At 36.0% G+C, this 19,912-nt stretch overlaps 12 protein-coding genes across 12 annotated transcripts; 3 read left to right on the top strand and 9 right to left on the bottom strand.

Moving 5' to 3' along the window:
* Positions 1-17: 17 nt before the first annotated feature.
* Positions 18-1,301, bottom strand: C9374_003384 (uncharacterized protein; the record flags this gene model as incomplete). Its single annotated transcript, XM_044692906.1, has 2 exons — positions 18-858; positions 973-1,301. 2 exons carry the CDS (start codon positions 1,299-1,301, stop codon positions 18-20), a joined length of 1,170 nt encoding a protein of 389 aa, XP_044549562.1.
* Positions 1,302-1,511: 210 nt separating this feature from the next.
* Positions 1,512-2,684, bottom strand: C9374_003383 (uncharacterized protein; the record flags this gene model as incomplete). The annotated part of the gene is made up of 1 exon (XM_044692905.1): positions 1,512-2,684. The coding sequence occupies one exon, from the start codon at positions 2,682-2,684 to the stop codon at positions 1,512-1,514; it is 1,173 nt and encodes a 390-aa protein (XP_044549561.1).
* Positions 2,685-2,992: 308 nt separating this feature from the next.
* On the bottom strand, positions 2,993-5,093 carry C9374_003382 (uncharacterized protein; the record flags this gene model as incomplete). The annotated part of the gene is made up of 2 exons (XM_044692904.1): positions 2,993-3,740; positions 3,826-5,093. The coding sequence occupies 2 exons, from the start codon at positions 5,091-5,093 to the stop codon at positions 2,993-2,995; spliced, it is 2,016 nt and encodes a 671-aa protein (XP_044549560.1).
* A 140-nt stretch (positions 5,094-5,233) lies between these two features.
* On the top strand, positions 5,234-7,063 carry C9374_003381 (uncharacterized protein; the record flags this gene model as incomplete). The annotated part of the gene is made up of 1 exon (XM_044692903.1): positions 5,234-7,063. The coding sequence occupies one exon, from the start codon at positions 5,234-5,236 to the stop codon at positions 7,061-7,063; it is 1,830 nt and encodes a 609-aa protein (XP_044549559.1).
* Positions 7,064-7,176: 113 nt separating this feature from the next.
* C9374_003380 (uncharacterized protein) lies at positions 7,177-9,115 on the top strand (the record flags this gene model as incomplete). Its single annotated transcript, XM_044692902.1, has 4 exons — positions 7,177-7,534; positions 7,588-7,790; positions 7,843-7,992; positions 8,039-9,115. The coding sequence occupies 4 exons, from the start codon at positions 7,177-7,179 to the stop codon at positions 9,113-9,115; spliced, it is 1,788 nt and encodes a 595-aa protein (XP_044549558.1).
* A 23-nt stretch (positions 9,116-9,138) lies between these two features.
* C9374_003379 (uncharacterized protein) lies at positions 9,139-11,084 on the bottom strand (the record flags this gene model as incomplete). The annotated part of the gene is made up of 5 exons (XM_044692900.1): positions 9,139-9,443; positions 9,506-9,645; positions 9,728-9,850; positions 9,963-10,287; positions 10,370-11,084. 5 exons carry the CDS (start codon positions 11,082-11,084, stop codon positions 9,139-9,141), a joined length of 1,608 nt encoding a protein of 535 aa, XP_044549557.1.
* A 77-nt stretch (positions 11,085-11,161) lies between these two features.
* Positions 11,162-11,693, bottom strand: C9374_003378 (uncharacterized protein; the record flags this gene model as incomplete). Its single annotated transcript, XM_044692899.1, has 2 exons — positions 11,162-11,500; positions 11,574-11,693. 2 exons carry the CDS (start codon positions 11,691-11,693, stop codon positions 11,162-11,164), a joined length of 459 nt encoding a protein of 152 aa, XP_044549556.1.
* A 500-nt stretch (positions 11,694-12,193) lies between these two features.
* C9374_003377 (uncharacterized protein) lies at positions 12,194-13,360 on the bottom strand (the record flags this gene model as incomplete). Its single annotated transcript, XM_044692898.1, has 1 exon — positions 12,194-13,360. The coding sequence occupies one exon, from the start codon at positions 13,358-13,360 to the stop codon at positions 12,194-12,196; it is 1,167 nt and encodes a 388-aa protein (XP_044549555.1).
* A 47-nt stretch (positions 13,361-13,407) lies between these two features.
* Positions 13,408-14,951, bottom strand: C9374_003376 (uncharacterized protein; the record flags this gene model as incomplete). The annotated part of the gene is made up of 2 exons (XM_044692897.1): positions 13,408-14,005; positions 14,056-14,951. The coding sequence occupies 2 exons, from the start codon at positions 14,949-14,951 to the stop codon at positions 13,408-13,410; spliced, it is 1,494 nt and encodes a 497-aa protein (XP_044549554.1).
* A 38-nt stretch (positions 14,952-14,989) lies between these two features.
* C9374_003375 (uncharacterized protein) lies at positions 14,990-16,000 on the top strand (the record flags this gene model as incomplete). Its single annotated transcript, XM_044692896.1, has 1 exon — positions 14,990-16,000. One exon carries the CDS (start codon positions 14,990-14,992, stop codon positions 15,998-16,000), a length of 1,011 nt encoding a protein of 336 aa, XP_044549553.1.
* Positions 16,001-16,013: 13 nt separating this feature from the next.
* Positions 16,014-16,505, bottom strand: C9374_003374 (uncharacterized protein; the record flags this gene model as incomplete). The annotated part of the gene is made up of 1 exon (XM_044692895.1): positions 16,014-16,505. The coding sequence occupies one exon, from the start codon at positions 16,503-16,505 to the stop codon at positions 16,014-16,016; it is 492 nt and encodes a 163-aa protein (XP_044549552.1).
* A 141-nt stretch (positions 16,506-16,646) lies between these two features.
* Positions 16,647-19,124, bottom strand: C9374_003373 (uncharacterized protein; the record flags this gene model as incomplete). Its single annotated transcript, XM_044692894.1, has 1 exon — positions 16,647-19,124. One exon carries the CDS (start codon positions 19,122-19,124, stop codon positions 16,647-16,649), a length of 2,478 nt encoding a protein of 825 aa, XP_044549551.1.
* Between the last annotated feature and the right edge of the window lie 788 nt (positions 19,125-19,912).

Here is a 19,912-nt window from a genome sequence, read left to right as displayed (position 1 = left end):
TGTTTCTAAAACAATTTCTAATTAAAAGTACTATATCTATGAGCTGCTGGTGGTATTGAAGAGTTCACTGAATTGTAATTATGATGTTCTTCAACAATTCTAGATTTTCTTCTTCTCATCCATTCACATCCTCGATCGAATAAAGCTCCAATAATTGCAATCACAAATAATCCAAGTAAAATACTTCCACCAATAGTGACAATGATATAACATGGCAATCCAAACATGGAGCAAGTATAGTCAGGTGTAATTTTTCCACACGATTGTTCACAATAAGCACAAGGACAAATTAAAGAGCATTGAAACAGAGTGCCATTGTAGTAAGATAATTGATCACTCACTGGTTTTTGTTCTTGTACGTTCAATCTTTGTAACAAGTTTCTCACTCTCTTTCTATCTTGTGTTGCTGATCGAATTTCCTTTTTGTAATCATTTTCTGTTAAATCATCATAAATATCTTCGACATCTTTTGGTACTCGGAGTGGTTTCAATCTTTTGGTAATTGTAATTCGTTCATGGAGAATGCCACTTGTCGTATCAAACGCATCGAGTTTTTGAAAAACATAGGTAATGTTTGGATTTGGTGTTGATTTTTGAATAAGACCTTGAAGAAATGCTTGAACGTTAGGATATTGTTCTTTGACTGGTTGTGCTGCCATCTTGTCATCTTTGCAATTCGCCCATAAATCATTTTGGAAATCAGTAGACAGATAAAAATCTACTTGTGCAATATAGTCTTTGTATTTAGGAATTGGATTCATGGCAGAAATAGCAACAAATGTATCTTGTTGATTATTGCATGTAAAGTCACACCACATTTTCTTCATATTCAAGACACATGCTGGACATCTCCAAAATCTTTTATCATGAATTCCAATCATTTGACGTAATGACCGTTGTTCATTTGACCATTGTCAAGAATGTATCACAATCCAAAATCATTTTCAATATGAGAAAAAAATGTCAACCTACACCATATCAAGCAACACAAAATTGTCCTTCATCTTGTCTACTTGTGTGGTATTGCAACACACTGTTTGAGAAGCTAAATGTGGACACATTGCTGATAAAACATTTTCATAATCGCTTGGTAAATGAAAAGGTGTTTTCCAAGGAACGGTTGGATAATCAGTTCCGTTTTGGAACCCGTTAGAAGTCATGACACATCCTCCGAGAGTCAATTGTACCATCATCATTGTCAATACTATTAATGTGAGAGAATAAATTAAAAAGATTTTCATCGGAGATGGAGCGGTGTTGTTGGTGTGTCGGTGTTGAGATTGATGAATGAGAAGAGGCATTTTTTTTTAAGGCTTTTCCTTGAGGTGCGTGTTTGCATGCAAGAGGATCAGACTTGGCGAAAGTCCTTCTCTCTCACACGTCCCAACAAATATGAGCTTCAAAGGAACACAAGTGTGCAATGAAAGGCATGTCAGCATACCATTGGTATCTGTATGTTGTATTTATACAACTCAATATTTTGTTTATTTACAATTTAAAACGTTCATGAATTAGTTCAAAAAATTGTCAAATAAATCGAATAATGGTTTGTTGTTACCTTTGTTTGCAATTTGTTGTTTGAGATTGAGAATTTTGTTTCTGAGCATTAAATTTTCGTTTTGGACTTGTTGCGAATGATTTCTTTCTTCATCTAACAACATGGTTAACGTTTGAATTTCTTCTGATTGTCGTCTTGTGAGACTTTCTAATGTTTTCAATCGTTGTTCCAGTTCTTCATTGTTCTTGACCAAGGAAGGTACATTGGGTGTTAATAATGTTTGATTCGATGAAGTCTGATTCAATACTTGCTTGTTGCTGTCCATAGTTGTGGGAAGAGAGACAGGAGTGGATGTTGTCTGAGCCTTGGTATCACTTGTTGTTTCAGCTTGATTCGATTTCAATTGTACAATGGTTGCTTCATACATGGCATACGATGCCATCTTGTAAGAATCTCCACTAAAAACATGGTTGTATGTTTCAACTGAACTCGTTGAAAATAATTCTTTCAAATGATTGTCAACATCATGAATGTCTTTGAACAAGTAAAAACCACCTCCTCCTCCTTTTTCAAATCTTCTAGGATGTGAATCGAATATATACCAAGAATAGAATTTTTCATTACTGCACTGTCCATCGTGTAAGATGGCAATGGTTTCAGGAGGTTTGGTCAATACGACAGCTGTAATGTGCTTATCGTTTTGTAGTGAGTGTACTTCAATTTCCTTCAATAATTGCATGAAAATATTATTGTCTCTTAATTTACCAATGAACATGGATTTGAGTTCGAGATTCTTCTTGTAATGATCCACACTATTGTATACTTCGTCACATGAAGTGTATCCCACTCGTCGATCATTACAAACACCAACTGTCATGATATGTTCGATATCAGAAATTATTTGCTTTTTAAGTTCATCAACATAGGCATCTAAACTGTTGTCGAGATGTAGACCACTCTTGGTCATAAATTGTTCATCAATCACACAACAATAGTGTCTCATTCTCTTGTAGTTTCGGAGGAAATGTTCAACGGCTGCAAGACAAATATAGGTACATGATGCTTCACCACCTTTATAACTGAATTGTGATTTTGGAGAGAGAATGGACTTGTCATAGTATCTACCGGCAATCGGTGGTGATTGGTTATTATTGGGAGAGGTAAAATTGGAGAATGGATTGAACATGGTTATTGTTGGTATTGGGAATCAATGATGTTGATCAAATACTGTCCGTGAAGAAGGCTTTAATTTGTGGTGGTTTCGACTGATTCACGCATGCGTCGGAAGCGAATATAATAGCAGCCTTCAATTAATTTTTTTGTTCGGAACTCAAATGGAAACTGGATTTATTTTGGTCTGAGAGTTGTTGTTCATGTTTTGTTATGCGAGCGTTGAACGGTCAGATTTTGTGCTTTGACGAAGAAAAGAGTCATTGATGAAACAATTTAAAATATTTAAAATATTACTTAAACGGTAACAACAATGTAGTCATTTTAGAATTGGCGCAGATGGCCAAACGAATTTGCAATCAATTCCAAAGCTTGTTTTGTTTTACCCTCCACGATCAATACATAGAGTTGTATCAAATAAAAATAAGGTTTCACTTCAGAGTGCAACGTTTGAGGGTCGCTCGTGATATGATTCAGCGTTTGTTGAGCTTTTTCATAATTTCCTTGAATCACATGTATGACTGCTAAATTCAATAAGAGACCAAATTGTAACGTGGAATTATCTTGCTGTTGTTGCAAATATGACAATAGTGTTTGCAATTGTTGAGGTGAAATCAATTGAAAAATCTTTTCAGATTGATCGGTCGTCGTCAATGCTTCAAATGCATAACATAAAGCAATAATAGTATATTGAATGGGACATATTCCTATGGATATAGAAGTATTATTGGAATACGCCAAGGAAAGGGATAAGATGGTTTTGCAATGGGAGAGTGATAACAGTGGATTGTCTAATGCGAGTGAAACATAGGCCAATTTCAGGGTAACATTCATTAGAGCTTGTTGTAATCGCACAAAGAATGAAACTTGGTAATGATCCTCATTAGTAACGTTCTCTCCCATTTGATATCGTTTTTTAAATTCATTAATCATCGTTTGTAAAATACTGAGGGCATTGTGAAAACATTTTTCTGCCATTTCCAATGACATTTCTTCAAGGACTTTCGGAGTGAATCTGTCATTCAGTAATTCTAAATGATATTTGTTTTGCTTCATTATTAAATCTTCGTGTCTAAGTAGATCAGTAGGTAAACAATGTTTAACACGCCACACAAGTAGGTAAACAATGCTTGACACACCACATAATCACTACTTACGTTTGAACAAATTCTTTTTGGGTTGAAAACTTCTTCACTCCTAACTGATTTCCCAGAACAGGCAATGAAACAGTTGGACTATTAGATAGACTATTTGTCATTTGTTGAAACGCTTCATGAATATCTTTCTTGAGTAGTCTTTGATTTTCACACAAAATACATTCACCCATTCGAATCCAAATATATGGATTGTCATACATTGATAGAGATGCTTTGTGGAAGAGTTCATAGGGCTCAAGGAATGGATTGTTTTGCGAGAGACATCTAGCAACTTGTTCAATGTTTTTAGATTCTCTCAAAAGTAATTGAAAGGCGAGATTGTATTGAGCTTGAGCGTTTCCACTTTGTGAGGCCTTTGAAAAATAAAATTGAGACATTATTGATGGCTCCTTGTTGTCCATATGCAGAAACAAACAACCAAGGTTATTAAAATAAACCACTGGTGAAAGTCTCCCTCTGTGTTGTCCCAAAATTTCAATACATTCTTTCATCATTTGTGAGAAAGTTTCTTCATTGTTTGATTTCTTGGTAATTTTTAAAAAACAATCCAATAGACATAATTTAGTTGCCATCAAATCGTTAATATATTTGTTTTCGTTATCCTTTGCAATAGCATTTTTAATAATCTGATTGGCAGAGTTTATATATTCAAGTGTTGTACTCCAACTCTCCTTTCTTAGAACAGATATTTTAGACTTGTAGTAGAAAATGTTGAATTTAGATTCTGTGATTGAAAGCTCTGTAATGTTCAATTGAGGGAGAGATGGAATAGAGCTTTGAATGATGGACTGAAAGTTATTATCAATATATTTGATAACAATCAGTGTCTTTTCAACGCACTTCATGACATCAATATAAATGTCTAATAATAAAAAGCATATTTTCAAAACTAAAAATTCATCATATTTCAATAACTGAGTTGTGTGTTGATCGTTCAGATCTAAACTCTCAAATAACGGTTCTAATAACTCTAACACTTTTTTATACTTTTCTTTTTTGTAGTATAACACGGCTTGATTATAAATTAAAATAGGAAATTGATGATTGGAATGTTTTTTTGTAGATTGTTTGATTTCTTCCAATTCTAAGAGTAATTTTTCTTCGGAAAATTCATTGTATAAATTACTACTATTGATCTCGCATAAATATTTGGTGATGGCCATATTATGTTTAATTTTGAATATTTCCGTTGTGTTGGTTGTATTTTTCAATAATTTGTTTAAATTTTCAATACACGATTCATATTCTTTCTTGTTGAAGTGGTACATAGCCAGTTGGTAAAAATCCATGGAAATGGATTGTTGTGTTGCATTGGAAAGAGATGAATGAGGAGACTGAAGAATTTTCGGAGGTGAAGCCGATGAGAAGGATGAAGCTGGGATCATTTTTGATGACGCGATAAAAAAAAATGCTTTCAGGCTCTTCATCCTCTTCGCCCTTTGTGCCCACAAGCTTGACACCATCGGGATCATCATCACAGGCTCCCTCTTCAGTAGATTCCTCTTCAGCTCAATCAAATACTACATCAAATGATTGGGATAAGATTAAAGAAGTTATTGCCAAATTGGATAGAGAACTTAAAGATGTGCAAGATCATGGTGTGGTTCATGCCCTTCAAATGAGTGATAATATCATTGAAAGAAGAGAAATCTTGAAACATGCCATGTCATCATTAAAATCGAAAATTCAGGAACAAGGTGCTCTCATCAGTAAAGAGGGTTCAGACAAGACACAATATGAAAAACTAACACAACAATCCAAGTCCATAAGAGAATTTAAAAAGATTCAATTCCAAGAAAAGGAGTTATTAGATGTTATCAAAAAGTGTAGCGAAAAAACTGTTTCTCATTTACAACTGTTTGAAGTCGTAGAAAGAATTCTCAACAGCGTTGCAAAACAAATGAATGAATTACTAGGCCACGAAGAATATGCATATCAAGACATGCTTGATCCATTGAGTAATACTCATATTTTCTCTTTAGGTTCAACATTGTTAAACTTGGATATTGTCTTTTCTCCTGACAAGAAAACATTGACTAGTGTTAGTTTTCAAAAGACTAAAAAAGATTCGAGCAGCTCAAAGGAAATCAAGGCAATCTCGGAAGATTTAATGAACGCGCTTGTGAGAGATAACCTTATTGAAGTTTTTGAGAGCAAATTACTTGCTGTTTGCAAATTATATCATTTAGTATCAACCCGTACGAACTGTATTGTGACAGACAAGAGTTCTTTGAGACCAGATTCTAATTTAACATCTTCCTCTGAGACTTTCTTAAAAAGCACAACAGTGATGAGAGAATTCGAGCATTACATTATACGTGAGAATAATTTTCCATCAGACAAAGTATCCATGAAATGTGATGGTATTTGGATCAACTACTATGGCGATAAGAATATAATTGTAACACTGGAGGCATGTGGTGGAAATGCTCTGAAGCAAACTTGTCCTGTTATGATATTTAATCCTCCTGTTTTCGTTCCACTCTCTGTGGCACGACAATTTAATTTCTTAAAACCTATTTCCAATACATTGCACAAGACAACAAATACACTCCCAAGTGAAAATATTGGAATTGATACTCAACAGACTGGCATTACTGAGTGGTCAAGTGAAATAATTGCGAGCGATCCCTATACCCAACCAATCACCCGAGAATTGGAAGCGTTCCAAAATTGTTTACTCCGAGGATTCAAAACCAATTCTTTTAAAAAGGTCCAAGACAGCACTTATCACTTTGTAGCAACTCAAGAAGTTTATTCCGACAAGAGGCTTGTCAGTTCTGCAGGAGTCATGATTAAGAGAATTCCATTTTTAACGTTCCCTCAAATGAGACAAACCATTGCAGAGGTCAAGAAACAAATGATATTGAGAGATTTAATGTTGTCATGTTTCAACTCAGAATCAACCATAGAACAGCAGCAAAAGAGCTTACTAACCAATCCAACATTCCAACACCACCACCATCATCATCATCACATGTACGATGAAAAGATCAAAAAGGTAGAAGTTGAATTTTCAACATCAGATATGGCCATTTATGTTAGAACGACCAATGATTTGGATTTTATTGTTTTTAAAATTGAGGTCGATGCATCGACTTTAGAACGAGTAGTCGTGTATTGGAACGAAGAACAGCACGACTCACTCACAAACATACTTGGCAAAACCATGAGCGTACCTATTATGATTCATTACTTTTACACAAAGGTTGTAATGAATGATGAGACGACTGCATAATAATAGTCGTCGCTATCTTATTTTCCCACACCTTACTTGTGTATCATCATCTCTCCAACGTAGTGATGGCGATGGAACGCGCCAAAAATTTACGTTTTTTTGAATTAAAAAAAATGAAGCAATTCAAAAAGCAGTACATTGTGGGATGTCGAGAACAAGGAATTGAACCACACCCAACCATTGTTAATCTTCCTGACGATGATGATTGTACTCAGACTTTAAATTTGGGAGAATTAACTCTTGGAACTAAGAATGGTATTGCTATCGGACAAGCACTGCATGGAAACCAAACATTTACTTACATCAATCTAGCAGAAAGCTATATGGGCGACTCTGGCGTTGATTCAGTGTGTCAAGGTTTAATACAGTCTCGAGTGATAGAATCGATTGATCTCAGAGGTTCCAATCTGTATAGATCAAGCGGATTGGCACAACTCATTAGCAAAACATTCAGTCTAAGAGAATTAAAATGTGAGTGGAATAGTTTGGGAGTGTACGAAACTGGTGTATCGGAAATTGCTGAGGCTTTAAAACCAACAAATCAATCCAAACTTTGGATCTTCGAAACAATAAGATTACTCCAGAAGGTGCCAATGCTCTTGCAAATGCAATCAGAGTGAACAACTCCCTGCAGTCGGTTGACTTGAGATGGAATTACATTGGTGTAAGAGGAGGCAAATACATTCTTGAAGCCCTTCACGAAAATTATATGATCACAGATTTGAAGGTGGGTTTACTCATACAATAATATGAGAATTATGTCTTACAAAATTATTTAGCTCACTGGTAACGAAGTTGACTTTAAAACGCTTCAAGAAATTGATAAAATTACAAGAAGAAATTATGACATGCAAATAACCAAACAAAAGGAAACTGAGATGTCCAGTAGGCTAAAATCGGAGATATCCGAGATGAGTAACATTCAAAATGTATGTTTTCTTACAGTAATGTCAAGTCACTAACCTTCTACAACAGAGACGAATTGAAACGTTACAAACACAAGTCATCACACAACAAAATACTTACTCGAGTCAAATACGAGGTGCTCACGAACAAATTTCTGAGCTGGAAAAACAAAATATTCGCTTAATTTCGGACTTGAAAGAAACAAAGGAAAACGAACAACGCTACTATAGTAAAATGAAGGAATTTGAAGAAAAGATTTTGCTTTTGGAGCAGAATTTGGCTCATGAAACAAAGAGCCATATTGAAACTAAAAAGAATTTAAGGGAATCCACAGACGAATTGCAAAAGTGCAAAGAGTTGATCGATGACTTACAAAAAGAAAAAAGTAGAAATGAAGCAACGATCAAAAAGCTCAATGAACAGTTGACCGTAAAGGAGGAATTGTTAGTGGGCACCAATCAAAAACTCTACAGCGCCCAAAACGATAAAAGCGAGTTGAATGCTCAGCTTATTGACACTCATCGGCAAATTGAAATATTGCAAAGCAGTTTGAGATCCTTGACCTTAATTGAGCAAGAATACAGCAAAATACGACAAAAGATTTCAGAAATGGAAGTGGAAAAGGAGAGAGCTCTCATTGATCTCAAGAGCAAGTGCGACGAAGACAAAATTCACTCAGAGAAGCTCTTTAATGAAAAGTTACAATATGAAAAGGAAAAGTTTAACCAACTGGGAGAAGAACATGAACGACTGAAGAACAAATGCAAGCAACTGGAATCAAACCTCACAAAAGTAAATGAGAAAATTCAGCTCATAGACAGGCAATTAACAGATACCACCAATGAATCAGAACAAAAATCTCTTTTGATTAATCAATTACAACTCAAACTAAAAGATGCAGATGAACAAACAGTTAAGAGCGCGGAGAAGCTTAATCAACTCTCACTTAATCACAAAAAGGAGCTAGATACTTATCAATTTAAGCTGGACTCGAAGGAAACTCAAGTAACTCAATTGGAAAAAGAAGTGAGGCAGCTGCAATTGGAAGCAGTAAGGTTGAAGGAGCAGCAGGATAAAAACTTGTATACTATTGAATCTAGGATTACTCAAGAACTTAAATCGATTATCAATGAGTTGAAACGATAAACCTAAGTCCCTATATTTGAGAATTATTTTTTGAGCATTCTTCTCCTGTTCTCTAATTCTTCATCTTCTTTCTCGATAAGTTCTTTGTACTTGGTTCTCAACGAAAGGCAAACTTGTCGAGTGAGTCTATAAAATAAAAACATATTCTTTGTCAACTTGATATGATCATACATGGTACATGGATCTGAGTTGATAAAATGCAAAACATCTCCCATGTTATCCATTTCCAAAAGATGTGATTCATAAATTTTCAAATAACTTAGCACTGTTCTGAAAAGAATTTTGTTTCCTTCAGCAAAGACCAAATCAAGAATTCTCATTGTTGTTTCTATGAGAGTGATCGCGACAACAAGTTCAAATGCCATGAATTGTTAAAGAATTTTCACATACCTATAGGAAAAATGTCAACGAACACACGCATAAACCAACCACTACTAAATGCCGTACAATCTAATTTGAGCTTTTGGAAGTGAGCATGCATTTTAGGTAGTCGATTTTTAATCAGTTCATCTAAGGCTCGAGAATCAATTCTAGAGTTTGTACGCCATGATTATCAATGAATATAACAATGATAATATTCAATGCTATTCCAATGATATTGAAACTACCTACCGTACTCCTGTCAATTGTGGATTATAAAAATTTTTTGGTAAAATTTCTTCCACAAGCTCCACAAATAACCAAAAGGCAGTTTCTTCATCGCAATGTAGTAAGAGCATGGCAACAATATAATTCCTATATGAGTCATATGGTTATACATGATATGGTTAATATGGTTATACATGATGATTTTCACAATATTCACAATTCATTATTGAATTCAACAAACACAACTATAGATACCTACATGGATTGAGTATAACTTATATATGGAGATCTCCATGAGAATGCAATTAAAATTCTCTTCAATTGTTCTCTTCCTTTAGAATTTGCATGTCTGAAAAAAGGATGATGAGGAAATGTTCTTGATAAATCCAAATCAATTTGATGTTCAGCTTCGTTATAAATATTTTGATGAACTTGTAACATTTTCTGATAATATCCTTGATTTTCAATCATCTTTTTATCAACATGGTTCAATTCTAACCATATTTTCTTTCTATATATTGGATGAATACCATATTTCCTAATTAATGATTTTAAAGTATTGTTGTGACTGACTCGATTGTAAACTTTACATGGTGAATATGATGTTATTAATATAAAAAGTAAATGAAATCATTATTGTTCGATTCAACAACAACAACAACATACATCCATTATTGGAAGTCATGAAATATTCCTGCCACGATTGTTTACACTCAGATAAAAACTTCTTTCGTTGTGAACTAGTCATATATTGTTCATATAATTCTTTTTCATGTGAATCATAGGGAGGTGGAAATCCAATATTGTCCATTAAGGCCCACTTTTCATTTGGTATTTTAGAAGCTTCTTCATCTGCTTGAGTAAATTCATCTTCTTCCATAGGTGTTGATTTGGTGCGTTGATGTTGTTGTGTCTCAGTTGTGGTCATTGAATTGAAACTTGACGAGATGTTGGTGGTAGAATTAATAGAATTGGTTGATGTTGTGGAATGGTTTAAAAAATTAGAGTTCTCATCATAATGTGGATGACAGTCTATGAAATTGTGGTGTGTCTGATCTGGAAGACCTATGGAAGAATTGATGGATTCATGACGATTGATTTCAGAGCGAGTGGATGGATTGGAATTTAATTCAAGAGAGGACACTTGTTGGATCACTTCCGAAAATTCATGTGTGTTGTGCGGTGATGATGAGAATGGTTGACAAGTGGCATGACACGAGGAAGTAGTTGGTGAATCATTTTCTTGTTCTGACCCGTGCGTTGTTGTGAGGTTAGCAGCAGTTACAGAGTGATATGAGTTGATGATGTTATCAGCCTTTTCCGTTGTTGTTTCAACAGTGAGAGGAGGATTGAAATCATCACGAGTGAGTTTCTCCGACATTTTTTCATTTGGCGTTTATTCAACTTGGTTTTCTCTCGCGTGTTTGTAATTATTCAAATGGATGAAAACACTTGTATTCATGAAAATGAATCATTCTCGCTATCATATTGTACATCATCATGCTCAATGTTCAGCTGTTCGAGTATTTGTCTCATCTCAAGCTTGGTTTTGTTCTGTAGTGCGTGCAGTATTTCTTGAGTAGCTGCAAGCCATTTCTCGGTAGCTGTTTCAATTTCTTCCTCTTCTTCTTCAATGTTGGAAAGATTGTGAGTCAGAGTAAGTACACTTCGTTTCAATAACTCCAATTCCTTATCCTTTTGATCCATCAAGAATCTTAAATAATCCAATTCTGACTCAAATCTGGAAGCATCAAATTTATATTGATGAGAAGGCTTATTGGAGAGTAGTGGTGGAATCTGTACATCGGAGAGTTGTGTCCATTGAGAAACGAATTTCAAATAATTCCATTGGGCGATGTAACGCACTTACAAACTTTTCTCTTTTGATTTTCTTTGAGCGAGAGGAGGTCTTGTTGGAGAACGAGTCGTTTAAGGATCTCCTCTTTTTAGTTGCTTCAGCCTCCAACTCGTGCTGATCCAGGCTATTCATGTTCTATTTTTTGTAAATCTGGTTGGTAAATATCTTTACGAAATTACGCAGCTTGCGTTGAACCACACTTTTTCTTTGCACCAACCAGCCTTCTCGTTCAATCAGTCAAATAAAAAAAATGTCATCCACACCACTCTCCAACACAGGTTCTTCATCAGCAACGAGCCGTCAACAAGCACTCAAACGGCTTCCACCAAAAGTCAATAGAATTCTTTGTTTGAAGAATTTACCACATAAAATTACATCGGAGGAATTATATGATTTGTTGGGAAAATTTGGTGCAATCCGACAAATTCGTCTCGGAAACACAACAAAAACAAGAGGTACGGCCTATGTGGTATACGAAGATATTTTTGATGCTCGGGATGCTTGTGAAGGATTATCAGGATTCAATGTTGGAGGTCGATACATTTCTGCGTATTATTTCCAACCAGATCGTTTACAAAAAAAGATGGACTTGGAAAAGAAGAAAGAAGAATTGGAAAAGTTAAAAAAGTTAGCTAATCTTTAGCTTGAGTTTTGGACAGATGTAAAATAATTCTTCTCTTCAACGTGTCTCTGTTTCCAGTGGCATTAATATTATTTTCTAAACAATACGATCTCATACTTGAGATACTTCTTAGACCAAGATTGTAGAATAGAGAATACAAATTATTTTCAATTTTAGCAGCGGACCCTTTAGATGATGAAGGAATAGAAGGGATGGCAAAATTGCTGAAAGCCACATCATCCATCTCATTATCATCAGACGTAGAATCATCTTCAAACCTTTCAATAACATCCGCTATCGCTTGTTGCTCCTCTGTCAATGGCTCAGAATTTCTCTGCTTTCGTTTGATATCAGCAATACGTGGACTTGTCAAAATAAACACTTGAGAGGTTGGTTCTAAAATTTTCAATACCTTTTCCACAAGCTCTTTTTTTGAAAGACCTGATTGCTTCTTCTCTGAATGTGTAACACAGTATTCTCTCAATTCTGAAATAGTATAATGCTTATTAAGCTCTTCTTCAGTAATTCCATATTTAATTTTTGGTTTCGCCTTAACTAACTTGGATTTCTTGCTGTACACAGAGTTAAGTAAAGGTGCTACACTGTTGAAAGGAGAGAAGAGACCAGGTGACAAAGTTTTTGGTTGCTTTCGGCTAGTGACAGGTGTTTTCATGAGAGAATACCGATGGCTGGTTGGTGTTTTTGAATCAAATATGGAATCATTCAGAAAACTGGTTTGTGGTTTTGGAGACGATACCACTCGGTTTTGTTGTATTGGCGTCAGAGGTGAAGGCTCTTTGTCTTCTTCGCTGCCTATAACATCGTTCTCGGATGATGAATGTGATGATGAATTGGAAGATACAGATGGTACACAAGAAGTAGCAATGCTTGACTTGTTGACCCTTCTTCTTGTTGCCCTCTTTTTGACTTGCACAGGAGAGGCAAATACCTCAGAAATTGGGTAATTGTTGGAAATATTTTCTTTGTTGCTGCCTGAACTTGTTGATCTGGATGGAGTGCAAGTATTACCTTCGTTACGGGGAGTGGTGGATACTTTCTTCAAAATGAGCTTACATGAGGTTTGATTCTTTGAAGTTCGGGAAAGTATTAATGATGGAGCCTCTTCATCATCGTGATGAGCCTCTTGAAAAGCTACACGTTTTGGTGTTTGAAACATTTTTTTTATTGAATTTTTAACAGCTAAATCAGGCGCGAAAAAATTAATTAATTTTGACTTTTCACAACTCGAATTTCACCCAAGCCTTTTGAAAAATTAGATAATTCGAACGAAATGCTCTCTGTTTTCGAGTTGTTGTGGTGAACAAAATGTAGAAGAGCCATGAAGAATCGTGGTTTAGAAACAATATTGCATAACCCGGTCTTCTTTCTTAGCTCGGTCAGGGTTGCAGTTGTAGTCGTTCGAAGTTGCTCCTGAATCAACGACGAGATTTTTACCATAGGAATTTGGTTTTTGCGTTGGTGCAGCGATTCAAGTATCCTTTCAATAATAGTCTTTGTTTCGCTTTGTGTTTGTGGAGTTTCACCAAATAGATACTCGTCAGTACCTTCTCTTGCATCTACTGAAGGATGTTCATAACATATATCATTGTTAAAAAGGAAATCACAAAATGTGTTACCCATACATGAAGATATTTTAACAATGTCAATCTCTGGAGAGATGAGAGAGGCACCGAAATTAAGATCTGAAATTTCTTTGTGCATCATATCTTGCCAAGAAGTCAGAGAGCTTTCTGTTAAGGGAAAAGGCTGTTGGCGGTTAAAGAAAGGAATTAGCAAGTTATCTTCGTAGGACTGCTTCAATCTTAACATTCCATTCGTCAACATCCACAAATCAAGCAATATTGTACGTACCTTAGTTTCATGTCTTTTCCTTTGACTCTCGGTGGTTCGACTGCAGCGTCCAAGTTGAACACCCTAGTGTAGGTAAAGTCCTTCTGAATGAAAGACACTTTTTGGTGTCTGGAAGAGTCTTGTGAAGAAAGGGTACTTTCGTTCGTAGCCTCTTCTTTTTCCCATGTTGTTTCGAGTAGCACATTTTCATCATTACATGCCTCTGTTGGGTATGAAGTCACCCAAACATCGTCTTCTGGAGGTACAACATCTTCATAAATGGTAGTTTCAATGCCTTCCTGACGAAAAAGATGCTCAATTTTTTCCTCATTCATTGTAAGAACACTTTCGAAGCCAGTAAAAACCGAATCCAAACATTCAGCTTCTACCAAATGGTTGATAGATTCCTTGTGGTCATTATAATATGCTAACTCGCTTAAAACATAAAACTGGTTGGAGTACGTTGGAGTAAAGTAAGGAAGCTCCTTCAAACAGGTGTTCTTTGAAGTATATTCGTCTGTAATTGCAATTTCAGAAAATTCCTTAATACTCTTTTCGTTCTGAGAGCTATAGGCTAAATATCTCGAACGATCATACTTTGGAAAGCGTTCCCGAGAAATTACAGCCGTACCAGAAGATCCTTCAGATAAGTGATCTCTCCTAGACTCTACTGTTTGAATAACGAGCTTATCCACCTCGTTGGCTGTCTGTTTCAGCATTTCTTTGATTAATTCAGTACGAAGGCTAACATGGACGGAAGCGTTGTAAATAGATTCTTCCATGTCTTTTTCTGTATTCTCAAGGGTGTCGTGAGAATGAAAAGAAGACAATACCAATTTCAAAAAACGATCATCAAACGGATTTTTGCAGTGCTTTCTCTTCTCAACCTCGAGAAGAACACTTTCGGATTGTTTCATTGTTGTAAAGGCTTTTGTTTTTCAACTGGCAGCGAAAAATGCAAAATATGAGCTCATCTGGCAACACCCCCACTGCGAAGAGGAGATTAGATTCGCTTATGAGACATTTATTTCTTTCAAAGCCTTTGCAAAACTCGATAACAATGATGTCATCAATGAATAATAGTAATAATAACACCGACGCAAATTTAGGATCACAACGATTTTCATCTTCGGAACATGTTAGAAAAGCTGATACTACACCGAAGGATCAAAATAATAATAACAATGTGCATGGAGCAAGTCAAAATAGTTTCAATACCGACAACAACTCATCGGAAATTAAAACAGAAGAGAAATTAATTAAAATTGATCAAAAACAAATAATTCAAGATTTGGAAGGTGATAAATTAAAACCAGACCAAGCGTTAGATCTTGCTCATCGACTAATAGATAACTCTCAATTTGAAGAAGCAAGACAATTTATATTTAATATTCTTGCATTTATTCCTTCGTCACTTGAAGAAAACGACGTATCAAGGAGGGCCTACAGGCTCGTGGCTCTGAGCTATTATAACAACAATGAATTAAAAGAAGCTCTGCCATGGTTCAGAAAGGCTGCCTTGAACTCAAATTCTGTTCAGGATTGGTTTAATTTAGCAAATACCTCTGCACAAGTTCAAGACGACGACTCAAATTTACTACGTCTTGCAATGTATGCCTTTTCACAGATTGAGAACTTGCACAAAGAGTCAAATTTCCAACTTCAACCTTCTTTTTGGATTCAACTATACTATTTTATAATATCGTTAATGAACGGAAAACACCATACTGAGGCTTTTACGTTATTGAACAGATTAAGATTGGCTTACAAACGAGCCAGATTTACTGACCCATCATATTTACAAGAAATCGGTTTACCTTCTTTTGACTCTTTCATTAAACTATGCTTAACGTTATTCAGGAGAGTTGACCGCTTAAATCAAGGTTTTGATTTTTTAAAACAAATGGATGTAGATGAGGCAGGAAAGCAAACTATTGAACGAATTATTAGCGAAGCTGCAGATTAAAAATTCAATCAAATTACACATTTTTTTTCTTTTTGAGCTTCTTCTTTTTGCTGATGTGCTTCAACTTGGTTTCTCCTGCATCGATGTCATCACTATTTTTTTGATCCAAATTCTTGCGCTTTAAAGAACTGTTATTAGTACCATCACTGTTATTTGTTGAAGATGAATTATTTGTTTGTAGAGTTTCTTCCTCATCTTCTTCTCCATAGTCAACAATTTCTCCCTTTCTCTTTTTGCGTTTTCTGATGTCATGTTTTTTTAAAATTTGAAATTTTAAATTGTTATTAATTTTATCCATCTTATTTTTCTGCTGTTGTTTCAAGCTTTCGGTTGAGAGTTTATCGGCTTGGAGGCCCATTCTTCTGTTTTGATGTTGCTTTCCAGGTTGTTGTTGTTGCGAAGCAAAAAACTTGTTCACTACATCCTGATGTGATGTTTTTTTGTTTTCTTGCTCCGAATCGGAACTCGATATCCAGCTATCAACCACTGACTTGGCTTGTTGCATTTTTATTTCAACATTTTTGACAACGTTGAGTCAGACTGACAACAACAAAAGCAAAGATGGTATCAAGGTAAGTTCAATGAGGTTTTATTAAGAATTGAAGAATATGGGAGAGAATTGGAATGGGAGGAAATCACGAATCAGTTACAACTCATCCTCAAGATATGCATATTCAAAGCTAAAACCTTCCTTAATTCGTTGACACCAACCTGCATCTGCATCAAAGTAGACATATGTTCCTTGCTCGTATTCATTGGTTGTTACAGTAGGTTTGTCATGACGTTGGAACCAAGTCAAATACTTTTTGTGGAATCTCCAAGCTTGTCGTTTGAGCTCTTTGGCTGCCAAGTATTGATAATAAGTTCCTTGTTGGAAATAAAAGATGAAAAATAGTGTGTCAACGGATAGCAGGCTGTAAGTTGCAGGATTGGACAATGCATGCATTGGGTTGTGTAATGGGCATTCAATTGGAAAACCTTCAGTTTCAGCTCTGAATTGAGGAGGATTTTCGTTCACAGGGAAATATGGGTAAACAAAGTTACAATCATAAGCGTCTGGTAAATGTCTCATACTTGAGTGGAGCATGTCGCTCATGAACTGATTGCTTACAACACTATTATAAGTAGAACTGCTAGTGAAAATGGAAGGAGGAACAGATGGTGTGGTATTAATTGGGGAGGTAGCAATGGTAGGGGTGGCAGGTGGGAATGATGGAATTTGGTTTCCTGGGATTTGGGGAGGGAATGAAGAAGTAATAGCACTGTTTTGAGCAAATAATAGTGGATTCATCACTCCAGCTTGTTGCATCTTACCAATTTGGTTAACAAACAGATTTTGTTGAGTCTGACTGGATAAATCTTCCAATCCAAATTGAGTTGGCATTCCTACACTGAATGTTTCATCATTGTTTTTGTCAATAGTGGTTGGTGAAGGTGTGGAAGGTACAGGTTGAATGGGAGAGATAGCATCACTACTTGTGGGAGTAGTATTAGAGGTGGCTGTTGTTGACGTAGTATTTGGAAGAGTAGGTGTAGTAGATTGTGCCTTCTTAGATTGTTGGGATTGTGACTTTGAAGCTGGTTGTTTTGTTGAAGCTTGTTTCTTGCTTGTACTGCTGACTGCTGTTGTTTGTGCTGTTGTTGCTGCAGTAGTGGTTGGTGTTGTTGATGTTGGTGTTGAGACTGTAGGAGCTTGCTTACTACCAGTTGTGACACTGTCATTAAGAGCAACTGTCAAATTATGACCTTGTTGCACGCTCTTATTCTGTTGTGCAATATCAATATATGAAACTGTTGGCTTTTTAACTGCTGTTGTAGCTGTTGCTGTGCTTGTTTGAGGCACGCTGGATGTTGGTTTGTTTTGTGTTGTTGCTGTAGTTGCCACATTGGTTGGTTGTTGAGGAGGTTGAAGAGGAGTTTTGGGAGATTTGACCAAATCACTGTATGATGGCTTAACAGAAGTCGGAGTAGCACTGGCAGGTGTTGTTTGCCCTCCTGTTGTTGGGACTGTGGTTGTTGTACTAGTAGAAGTGGTGTTAATAGCAGGAGGTGATGGTTTGGTTGGTTTCTTGTTTGCAGAAGAAGTTGAGGTTGTTGTTGTTTGGGTGGCAGGCGTTTGTATGGTGGGTTGTGGTTGTTTTGCAGTGGTTGTAGTGGTTGGAACTGCCGTTGTTGTTTTGGGTTTAGCACTCGTAGCAGATTTTGAAGGCTTTTCTTCATCCCGAGATGATGATGTCGATACGGGAGAACTCAACTCTTCATCTTCATCTTCCGTTAAATCCTCATCATGATCTTCTTCATTTTCTTCGTAATCTTCTTCTTCTTCACTTTCATCATCCAGATTTTTAATACTATCCTTGACTTCATCAACATCGACCAACTCTTCCTTTGGGGCCGATTCTTCCCATTCTTTCTGCTTGCTAAATATAGCTTCGAACGTTTCTTCATCCTCCACAAACTCAGCCTCTTCGTTTTCATCAATATAATACTCTACATATTCTTTCAAATCATCTAAATCTTGCGGTAATATTCCTTCATCATTATCTAAAAACTCATAAATTTGATTCAGCTTCTCGATATAATCCTCATGTTTTCGTTGTCGTGCTCGGTAGGTTTCTATCATGCCATCATCTTTCTTCTTTTCCTTCTCTTCTTCCTCTTCAATTTTCTCATCTATCGTTAACACTAAATTTGCAAGTTGCTCCGTCACATCTTTTAACCATTTCTTTGCTTGCTTCTTTTCTTTAGAGTCGGGTATTATATTTTGCTTGTTCCTATGTCGTTTCTCAACTTGGCTTTTACTCAAAGCTTCTTTCGAGTAGGCCTTCATTTTGGTCTTTTGCTCGCATTTCTTAAACCTTTCCATACGATTTTCGATTTGTTGTCTCTTCTCCACCAACAATTCTTTATCTTTAATTTCATTTCCGGATATCCACGTACGTATTTGTTCTCTCAATCGTTGCAGTTTTTTAATTTCCTTTTTCAATTCACCTTCGAATTTATCTCTTTGCGAGCTGCTTTGGGCACTGTACACTTTCTCTTCCAATTCATCAAAATTTTCTATCCCTTCATTTACTTTTTTAACGGTCCTGTCGACCTCGGCCATAAGTTTCCTATTTGCCATCTCAAGAGTAGGTTGATGATGATGATAAAATCAATTTGCTGATCAGCAATGTATGATGAAGCACTATTATTTTGCAGAGCAAAAATGAATTTTTTTTTAGTTTGTTGTGTAAAGGTTGAAGATATTAGACCTTCGTGGGCTTGTATGAAATAAGAGCATGCATGCATCAATACTTTTTTGAGAGTCACAAATGATCTGCCTCTGTCTTTGTTGTTCATCATTAAGGAATGAGTCTCCCTGCCACAAGAACACGCACGAATATTTCGACCACGGATCACCCCAATACAATCATCAAACCACCGATTCGTAGTTCCACAATCTTTGAACAGTATTTTTCCATTACATGACGTTGAAATAAGTGAATACCAATCTTCATCGTACTTATTATTATTCCAACAGTTACCCGTCTTGTTCGTATGAATCTTTTTCCTCCTTGTCGCCACACCTCCAAAAACACCTTATCCATTTGACAAAAACCTACAAAAGTCTATTTTTTCATCCGAGAGGAATACAGGCATTGATGTTTTTGTCAAGCAATCGCTACAATTTAAGTGCTCAAGTAACAAATTCCTTTTTTCCTCTAGCAGCACCAGAAAGTCTCGAATCTGCATCGCATGCGTTTTCTCTCTACCTTATTCATCTCCAAAGCATACAACGCTATCACAATCCGCTCGCCTTATTTTTTGTTGTGTCGCACGTCTGGCTCGAAATGTGTATTCAGGTGCTCTGTTTTGTGCAGGTTATTTCTTAAATTGGAGTTGATGCTCAAATATTGCGAGGGGAGTCAA

This window comes from Naegleria lovaniensis (genome assembly GCF_003324165.1).
Source record: "Naegleria lovaniensis strain ATCC 30569 chromosome Unknown tig019, whole genome shotgun sequence".
NCBI lineage: Eukaryota > Heterolobosea > Eutetramitea > Acrasida > Naegleriidae > Naegleria > Naegleria lovaniensis.
This window is presented reverse-complemented; position numbering and strand designations above follow the sequence as displayed.